The following is a 10196-nucleotide window of genomic DNA, read 5'->3' on the forward strand; positions in this document are numbered from 1 at the left end:
AAGACAAACAGCCATTAGACCCAAGATACCAACTGCAAACCATGCTAATGTCAGATAACACATCTCACTTCCAGACACCATAAACTTTGTTATTGCAGAGTAAACACCCTGAGGACAGTGAACATGGCACATGTGGCCAATTAAGTGGGACAGGATTTGTTATGATGCAGTTAATCATGTGTGATGTAACACAATCAAGACAAACCATACTGTTTCAAGGTGACAAGAAAGTCATTTTCTCTGGTGTTTGACTACAGAAAGCAACTATAAAGTTTGTGTTTTTCATAACGACATGCTGAAGTCCTAACCTTTGCAGTTTATGGTAATTCTACATTGCTCTTCGGCACAGTATGCCATGGCGTTTGAATAGAGTTATAAGACGTGTTCAAAGGTCAGAGTTTTGCAGGAAAAACCTTAAGTAGGAAAATAATATATTTCAACGAAAAATTCTGTGATGAGGAAATCTTGAGTTCTTAGAATCATTGTAAGTATGGAGAAAGTCAGGACACCCTTCTCTAATCTCACCTGACTACAACTTTTTTACCCCATATTCAACATTCTTGAACTTGACCCTTCCCAGGACATACATCTGTATTTAGTAAGAGTACCAAAGCTGGGGAGAAATATGAGGTCCACCTGTGCATTTCTTTCCCAGACAAACACACGCCATCTGTAGAGAGCTCTGTTTTTAGCAGCTTCACACACATCAACGCCGTACCGGTGCCTGTTGTGCGTCTTCCATCGCCACGACCACCCCTGCCACAGGAAATCAAATTTAGCCCACACGTTGAAAGGGGACAGTTTACAATTTACAGACCATTTACAATGATCCGTGAAGACTGCAGGTCCTCTCATGCAGGTTTTGATTACTTTTGTCTAAGTTGAGTAATCAATAGAGAATAGGAACATTTGTCAAGAGATGAAGTTGGTGAAGTGATTTATACCTACTGTGAAAGTCCGTACAGGTACGATGATGGTGCGCTACCTTGATTTATTTTGAAAATAGTCTGTAAGATTGTAAAAGTTGAATAGTTTCAAAGGTTAAGAAAAGGAAGCTGAGGCTATAATAGAAAAGGTCAAGTTGAACCCAATTCGCCTCCAACTGATAAAGTTGCTGTGAAACTTTCCAGCTCTGTGAAAACTTCTTGAGAAACGGCACCATACATCAGACCGTGGCACTGACCCGACATCCTGACTCCTAAATAACAGTGCAGTCCAACGCTTTACCTTAACACCTGCCTGAATACACAAGAAACAGAGGTCTCGTTGGTCCGGTGTATATCACTTTGATTTAACACAAAACTTCTATGCCAAATGCTCAAGAAACCCTAACGCTCCTGCTACACATAGTGAGGAGAGAGAACAAGATTTACAGAGGACAGAGTTTATTTATGATCTCAGGCTCACGCTGTCTATTCCTGATTGAAGGTTAGGGTTAGGGTTTGAGTTTTTGCACGAAGACTAAAGTGGACCAGGACTACAGACACAGGCTAAACTCAACTGTGTAGAATTCAGGGATCGTATGGTGACACAACTCACACAGGAATGACCGTAACTGATGTCTAGAACGTACACATGTCAAAATGATTCACGCCTTACCGAGAAGAACCCTAAAAGAGGGTCTCAAATGTACGACTTTCCCCCTCTTTGCTGTAGAGTCACTCCTGAGAGAAAAGACCATCAATGTGTCCTCATTTGGCTTGTATTAGGAATGTGTGAGACAGGTCACCAATGGTTGTAAATAGCCTTCAACCACACAAGCCTAGAAATGTACACAGGTGCACAGGATATTCCTTTCCCATTCATCTCCAGGTACAAAAACACATCAGATTAACTGAATAATAGTATCATCCGGCCAAAGTCGAGCTGAAACCGCGTATGATGTCATTAGCGACACTCCTTTCCCAGGTCTTGGCATGGTGCAGGCTCTGGGACGCTGTTTTAGCAAAGAGCAATCCATCTTCTCAATGACGCATAATTAAAGCCCACAATGGCTTTAAATAAAAGCTGACATATAAAAACAGGCCGGGATACTCATCAGAGCTATTGGGTCTCTAATGTTTCCACCTTGGATTTTTAAGAGGCCTTTACAATCACAGCCTTTTTTTGCAAGAGGCTGACTATTCACTCCATTTGAAGGGCTTGAACGCCTTTTCAGAGAGCAAGAAGGAGTCACCTTTTCCATGACTGAGAGAGAAAGAGAGACAGAGAGAGAAAGAGAGAAAGAGAGAAAGACAGAGAAAAAGGAGAGAGAGAGAGAGAGAACGCTACCGTTCTTGATTTATGAAAGCGTTCGCTGTCACTTGATCAAAGAGTTCCCATTTGGAGAGGCTCCCACAAGGCCCACAAGCACCAGCCATCTCCTGAGAAGCATCACCCTGTTGAGAGTGTGAAGTCCTCCGCTTGTGTTGCAGGTCGGCTCAGGTCAACCCCTCTCAACAGGTTCCTAAACTCACATAAATTACTGTCACTCGACAAGGTGAGCTACTGCAGAAGTAGACAATAGGATATCAGTCACCCCTCCCAACGATCCTATCTGCAAGTAGGAGTGATGACTTAGACTACAGACTTGGCCTGTTTCGATATGCAGGTTTGACATTCAACCCTCTCCAAAGGGTTCGTGCTGCAGAATTTGAAGGACAATGAACAGACGTTTTAGTTTTGAGGGGGTGGGGTAAGGGGATGTGGGTAAGGGGATAGGGGTGGGGGTAAGGGGATGGGGGTAAGGGGATAGGGGTGGGGGTAAGGGGATGGGGGTAAGGGGATAGGGGTGGGGGTAAGGGGATGGGGGAAAGGGGATAGGGGTGGGGGTAAGGGGATGTGGGTAAGGGGATAGGGGTGGGGGTAAGGGGGTGGGGGTAAGGGGATAGGGGTGGGGGTAAGGGGATGGGGGTAAGGGGATAGGGGTGGGGGTAAGGGGATGGGGGTAAGGGGATAGGGGTGGGGGTAAGGGGATAGGGGTAAGGGGATGGGGGTAAGGGGATAGGGGTGGGGGTAAGGGGATAAGGGTGGGGGTAAGGGGATAGGGGTGGGGGTAAGGGGATGGGGGTAAGGGGATAGGGGTGGGGGTAAGGGGATAGGGGTGGGGGTAAGGGGATAGGGGTGGGGGTAAGGGGATGGGGGTAAGGGGATAGGGGTGGGGGTAAGAGGATAGGGGTGGGGGTAAGGGGATAGGGGTAAGGGGATGGGGGTGGGGGTAAGGGGATGGGGGTAAGACGGTGGGTGTGTCTTCCTTGCTGGGGGGTGTAGTCTAAGTATCTGTCACGTGTAGCAGTGCGACCAGACATTTTACATTTACATTTTAGTCATTTAGCAGACACATTTTAATCATTTAGCAGATGCTCTTATCCAGAGTCCGATTTACAGTAAGTGCCTTGCCCAGGGAGACAATGTAATTTGGCATGGCTGGGAATCGAACCGGCTACCTTCTGATTGATAGTCTTAGAACAAAAGTATTTCAAATACAGAATCAGGAACCCAGTGAACTGCTCACAGGTATGGCATCTCCACAAATGAACTAACAGACAAAGGGAGCAGATGTTTACACAGAGGAGAGGAGCTGAGGAAAGGAGCTGAGGAAAGTGGCTGAGGAGAGGAGCTGAGGAGAGGAGCTGAGGAGAGGAGCTGAGGAGAGGAACTGAGGAGAGGAGTTGAGGAGAGGAGCTGAGGAGAGGAGCTGAGGAGAGGAGCTGAGGAGAAGAGCTGAGGAGAGGAGCTGAGGAGAGGAACTGAGGAGAGGAGCTGAGGAGAGGAGCTGAGGAGAGGAGCTGAGGAGAGGAGCTGAGGAGAGGGGGGATCAGCTGAAGGAGGCACAGGAACGCAGCAAACCTGGAACCAGGGGAGAGAGACAAAACAAGATTTAGAACACACACACCCAGGATGACAGACAAAGAACACTAGGGAGAACAGGGAGAACACTAGGGGGGCAGAACAGGGAGAACACTGGGGGGGCAGAACAGGGAGAACACACTGAAGATACCATGGCCGTCTCGGTGCTGGGTTCCTCTGTTCTCATTGTGTTCCTGCGAGGAGGTGTGGCCTGTCCCTCGCCACACATGTCTGAGTTCCGCAGGCCCACGTGAGGTCGCGGCCCCGGCACGTGCCGACGGTTCTGGGCACGCCGCAAACGTGCACGCCGCAAATGTGCACGCCGCAAACGTGCACGCCGCAAACGTGCACAAACCTCAGGGTCAGACAGACTTTCTGCGAGGAACAGAGAGAAAAAAAACCTCGAGAGGTTTATTTTCTTTTCCTTTTCCCTTTCTTGTTTTACCACTCTTATTCTAATATTAGGCTGAAGCATTCAGGAGGCCGTAATTGAATACAGAACCAAGCGTTGACACCGACAGGAAGAGCAGAAAACAAGCTTTTCAAAACCTTAACTGTTGGACATAAACACTCGGGCCATCTAACCCTCCGTTACTTCTGAGCCTCACGTTGAAAACATCTAACAATCCTACTGGTGGATGTAGCGGAACCTGAGGGGGTTGTGGCTGTCGATTCTCCAAAACAAAAAAAAAGATGAAACTCGTTGGAAAAACAACAGACTCTTTGAGTATGACACTGCTGGTCTGTGTCCGCCATGGGAGAGACTGCTGGTCTGTGTCCGCCATGGGAGAGACTGCAGGTCTGTGTCCGCCATGGGAGAGACTGCAGGTCTGTGTCCGCCATGGGAGAGACTGCAGGTGGGTCGGCTGTGGTTTACATTCATCGGATCCTCTATCGCTTACAGATGGGAGGTTTGAGGAGCAGCCGAAAGATTCACAACAAAGGCTGGGGTAGAAGGAGCCGGCCAGGTCCTCGCTCAGTGGGAGACCCAAAATGCTTTCCCCCTAGGCCTGTCGACGCCATCCACAACATCTCACTCTCTTACCCACGCAGACACACACGCACGAGTGCACTTGCACACACATGGACATAGAGACACACACACAGCAGCAAATGTTGCTCTGTAACTGGGGCCTGGCTTGCACACCAAACTATCGCAGGAGGGGTTCAGGGGGTAAATCTGCTGGGGCTGGAGGAATCTCGACAGCTCCTGTCTACAATCTCTCAGGGTTGATGTCCCTGGATCCAGCTGAGCCGTTGCCTCGGCAACAGACTGTTGTGATTTGGCTAGTCGTTGTATTTCTATTCGCAGATTGTTTTCTTTGCGATTTGGCAATGGTTCTTCTTTTCTCTCCACGTAAATCCCGCCTGTTAGACATGGAAGGACTGAGATGAGAGGCCTGTCTGTTATCACAGAAATATGAATCAGGGTGATACTCCTACTACTGACTACTTCCTTTGCCATTTTTAAAGGAGATGAGGCAGACTAGATATCAAACCCTGGTCTATGGGGCTTGAACCAATTTGTCTGCCGTTAGACCGACACGGCTTCTTGAATCCCAAGTAAACCAGGGAGCTAAAAAACATCTCTGGGACAAAAAGGTAGATTGAAAGAGGTGAGACAAAATGTGCCCTGTTGTATAGCTCTGTTTTGTAGACTTGATACGACTCGATACAGCATCAATTTTGGCTCTCGCCCCTGCCGGTGTGGAGAATCACAGTGCAAAGAGGGTTAAACGTACTGAATGCTGTGAAACAGTCGATCCTGCAAATATATGTAAATTCCCTGCACTTGAAACCAGCAATCTGTCTTTCTGAGAAACAGGATGATGCCAGTGACGTGGGCCTCCAGGAAATGACTGGAACCTAGACAGAGCGGGCAGAGGGCTTGAGGAGAGGAAGCTAACGACTTATAGTAAAAAGTGAACATGTGTCTATTAAAAAGGGCCAAATGCGTCACGACAGACTGTATTTTTTTTTTCATCTCCTCTTTTTGTGGGCGGCTGTGGCTCAGGGGGTAGAGAGGGTCGTCTGTCAATCGCAAGGTTGGCGGTTTGATCCCCGGCTCCTCCCAGGCCATGTGCCGAAGTATCCTTGAGCAAGACTCAAGGATACTGAGTCTTGCTCAAGTGTGAGTATGAATGGGTGAATGAGAGGCAAACATTGTAAAGTGCTTTGAGTGCCGCTAAGGTAGAAAAGCGTTATATAAATGCAGTCCATTTACTTTTACAGTTCAGTGTAATTTCTGGTCTCTGTGCATCCTGAGCAGTGAACGTCTGTCTTAAACAACAAGCTCAAGTTGTGTCCCTGGATGAACCAAAACCCACTAGGGCTAATCTTTGTTTCTTTCAACTCACAAATCCGACAGAGTAGACTATTATTTTACACCTGCTAATGTATTAAAATAGTGAACTTTCACGAAATAAAGCAAACTAAATGAAAATATCATGCATCGTTTGGAATTTGCACATTATGTGCAACCATGTAATTGCCTAATCTAAATCTAATCTAAATTCAAGACAAACGTGCAGCAGGTTGACTAAACGCCCTTAATCTGAGAAAATTACTGATGTGCAATATGTGCACTGAGAGTTCTGGTTGAATAGAGTATGGGCGCCTCCACAAGGCAATCTGAGATCAAAGACTCCACTGCAGTCAAGATCTAAAACTATGCAGAGTTTACATTTAATCATTTAGCAGACGCTCTTATCCAGAGCGACTTACAGTAAGTACAGGGACATTCCCCCCGAGGCAAGTAGGGTGAAGTGCCTTGCCCAAGGACACAACGTCATTTTGGCACAGTGGGGAATCAATCCGGCAACCTTCTGATTACTAGCCCAACTCCCTCACCTCTCAGCCATCTGACTCCGGAGTTCCCACAAAACTGAATATCTTAAGAGTTCCAATCAATATTTTTCTGGGAAACTAGACAATAATGTTTTTACATTGTTTAATAGGTGGGCAAGGCAATACACGTGGCATAGATATGTTACAGTTGTTACCGTAACTTCATAAATGAATGAAGACCTGAGTTCACATCCTTAAAAACTTTGGTGGTACGTATTTATACCTCAGGCCACTTAAAGAAGAAAGATCAACAAAGCCGTCATAAGAACAAATATAGGGGTTAACTGGAAAACAAGCTGATCAAATGCAGTGATATACAGGAAGTGATGGACAGAATAGATAACACTCAATTAAAAATAATGTTGTTGCTGTCTGAGTGAAACCAGAATAGAGCAAATAGGTGAAATGGAAACCAAACCAAAAATAATTTCTGGAAATAAATTCTGGAAAATAAACTTACAGAAATTGCTAACCAATCATCATTTATAATAATATTTAGAAATATTCATGTTTTTGTTGTAATTCAATTTTTTTTTTTTGACTCAAAGAAAGCATTTGATTGAGTCTATTTGTATGTACCCTAGCATAAAACAGTAATAGTTTTTAAAGAGTATTTTATATGTTTTATGAATAATCCAAACAATATAGCTCCAATGTAGATCATATTATTTGTAAGTATACTGCTAATTCATATTTAATTGATCTGTATTTAAATGTTACATTTATTTACACATCCAATATATTCACTACCAGGCTGAAACACATCCTAGGTCCGACACTGTTCTCAGCATGTTTTATTGGAAGCCAAGTGTTATGTATAAGGCAGGGTCATATTTAGCCAAAATAGATTTAATCACATAACATGAGGGAGATCCTTTCCTCAGGACCATGTCGATGGTGACCCGTGTTCTGGTCTTCCTCACTGTCTCCACCTTCACTGCCTCCATCTCAGCATCGTTGATCACCCTCTCCTGCAGAAGTCCATCCAGCAGATCATTCAGGACAGGCATCGTCACTCGCTCCACAAACGCCAGTCTTGCAGAGCGCAGCTGCTCCTCTGCAGAGCCCTTCTGAGCATGCTCAGTCTGCCTGCCTCCCATCGATGAGGAACCTGGTTGTGTGGAGGAAACCCAGATGTGTTCAGCTGTTCAGAAATGAAGTGAGTGATTCTGGCATCAGGTTGGTGGACGTTACTGCCAGTCATTAACCTCAGTAAAGTACAGCAGAAACTGAAGCCTGAATGTGGACCCTGAGGATGTCCTGTACCTGTTAGTGGAACACTTGCTGCCCACACCTCCTCTCCTTCTCCCCCTCTCTCCAGAAGCCTCAGCCCCACCTGCTCTGTGTCGGCGCTCAGAAACACCTGGAAGGTGGGGTGGTAGTTTGGACCGTAGTTCCAGTAGACCTGAACACGCTGGAACACAGATGAGATCATTGTTAACAGCTAGATCTGAACCATTCAGAACCATCTGTCCGGTTTGGACGAGACTAAACCAGTGAATAATGAGATAATAATATATAAGGGGAACCAAATTAGTAAGAAATTACCACAGATAATATAAAGGTTTTGAACCTAACGTAACATCATTAGACAAAAGCATTATTATATCATGAGTGAGTTTACCTTAGGTTGGATCATATCTCCCTCCACCATATCACAGCAGAGACTGTAGACTTCTCCACGAGAGAGTGTGCAGTCTGAACACACAGCTATATAGGAGCTCAATCTCTGCATCCTCTCCACCTGAAATAAGACGATGTATTCAACATGTCAGCATTTCACACTCTTGGCAAAGCTCACCAACTTCTACCCTTTATTTAACTCCTTTCAATTCACCCTTTTCAGGGCTTGTGGTGCAACCATAGTGATTTATATACTGATGTGTTTTGGGTGTGTTAGAAGGTCTACCTCTTGGAGTGGAACGTTGTGTGGTAGAACAACCAGGTTGAGAACAGAGCGCTGGGGGCCAAGTGGTTGGAGGAAGGGCAGCACCTGCCCCCTGGTGGTGAGGAAGGGTATGTACCATCTCACCAGACCCCACAGGGACAGGTCTGTGATGTTCACCACCACATGTGTGTCAGTCACCCTCAGGGGAGGCAAAAGCTCCACATTATCACCACTGACATGAGCCACAGACAAGGAGTCAAGACCCTCTCCTGTAAGACAGACAGGTTTCAGTCAGCAGTATTTCAGAGCTGAGTAGGGTAAGCGTGGTATTAGTGAGTTGTGAGAGGTGTGGAACTCACCAGAGAGAATCTCACAGTGTGGGAGGTGCAGCTGACAGACAGAGCCCTGAGGACAGCTGATGTTGAACAGGGGTCCTGCAGGGGTCTGGCCTATGGAGAGCAGCAGACCTTCATCCCATTGGACAGTTCTGTAGAGCACCTCCCCCTCTCCCTCCATCTGAAAGGCCAGACCTGTCAACCTGCATTGGAACACACCCGCATGGGGGCACTGGAGCCTGTGGCAGTGGTGATGTCTGACACTCTTCTGAACTCCAGTTCATTTCTTTACTGTCATCCATCTCAGGGTAAAACACATCTCCACTGTTTGCTGCCACCATCTCATCTATCTTGTTCAGCAGCTCAGGGACCTGAGTGCTATCAACTTTGTTCTTATAGTTGAGGACATGATACCTGTTCCCACATTTCTCAACAAGCCACTGGAGGGCCTTCCCTTCTCTCTCAATGTGCTGCTCAATGGTTGTGTCTCCCAGACGGTCCCCATGAGTGAACAGCACTATAGACTGTGACTCCAGACTCTCTCACTGAGAAGCTGCAGGTGTCCCACAACTGATCTCTCTTTCTTTGTCAATGAGGCATCCAGCTGTATGACCAGGAGGAGAGTGTGGGGTCCCTGAGGACACAGAGACACACTGCGTACTATCTCCTGTTTAACCAGTTCAGTAGTGTACTGTAGGGTGATTCCTCCACCATCCTGGAGTGTCAACCACAGTGACCTGCCTCCCTGCTACTTCTCCCTGTCTCTTCACACACTGAGCAGTGGTATTCCGGTCAAACTCCTCTCTTCCCAGAATGGTGTTTCCTGATGAACATTATATCCTGAAAATACTGCTAACATCCCTTGCCAGCAGAGAACCCCCCCTCCTCACATGACTTATAGATGACACTAAGATTACATAAACAAGCCGACCTAGGCTGACCATTATCATACTAGAGGTGCAATGAATGTGTTTCTGTGTTGAGTGAATTATATGGTCAAGCCTAGGGTCAGAGAACTCTGTAGGTTTCCACGCACACACTGTCCCTGGGATCGATCATATTAACAGCTGGTATGCAGAGGAGGGGACTTCTCTCCATTAAATGGTTATACCTGATAATTTGTGAACCAGACAAACTTTGTATTGTGATCAGACTTTGTCTCCTTGCTGGCAAGCATTGAACTATTGTACTTTCTTTGAATCCGACGACTCTGTGCATTACTTGAGAAATTATCTTAACAACAGGAGACTTGCAAAGGATCTTCCATGAACATCATGAACATGATAGCATCAGTGGAC

At 46.3% G+C, this 10196-nt stretch overlaps 1 protein-coding gene across 1 annotated transcript; it reads right to left on the reverse strand.

The window, feature by feature from the left end:
- Positions 1–7222: 7222 nt before the first annotated feature.
- Positions 7223–9588, reverse strand: LOC124474781. The gene is made up of 5 exons (XM_047031202.1): positions 8923–9588; positions 8585–8832; positions 8300–8419; positions 7942–8089; positions 7223–7786 (listed from the first exon to the last, which is right to left on the reverse strand). Exons 1-5 carry the CDS (start codon positions 9077–9079, stop codon positions 7470–7472), a joined length of 990 nt encoding a protein of 329 aa, XP_046887158.1. The 5' UTR covers positions 9080–9588; the 3' UTR covers positions 7223–7469.
- Between the last annotated feature and the right edge of the window lie 608 nt (positions 9589–10196).

This window comes from Hypomesus transpacificus, chromosome 12 (assembly GCF_021917145.1).
Source record: "Hypomesus transpacificus isolate Combined female chromosome 12, fHypTra1, whole genome shotgun sequence".
In the NCBI taxonomy this organism is placed as follows: Eukaryota; Metazoa; Chordata; class Actinopteri; order Osmeriformes; family Osmeridae; genus Hypomesus; species Hypomesus transpacificus.

Bases quoted from the DNA above. Each gene is read 5' to 3' on its own strand.
- LOC124474781 (XM_047031202.1), bottom strand. From the start codon at position 9,079: ATGGAGGGAGAGGGGGAGGTGCTCTACAGAACTGTCCAATGGGATGAA. The intron at 8,090-8,299 runs GTAAACTCACTC...TCTGTGTTCCAG, and splicing joins GAGATATGATCCAACCTAAG to CGTGTTCAGGTCTACTGGAA. The intron at 7,787-7,941 runs GTACAGGACATC...CCACACAACCAG, and splicing joins AGCAAGTGTTCCACTAACAG to GTTCCTCATCGATGGGAGGC.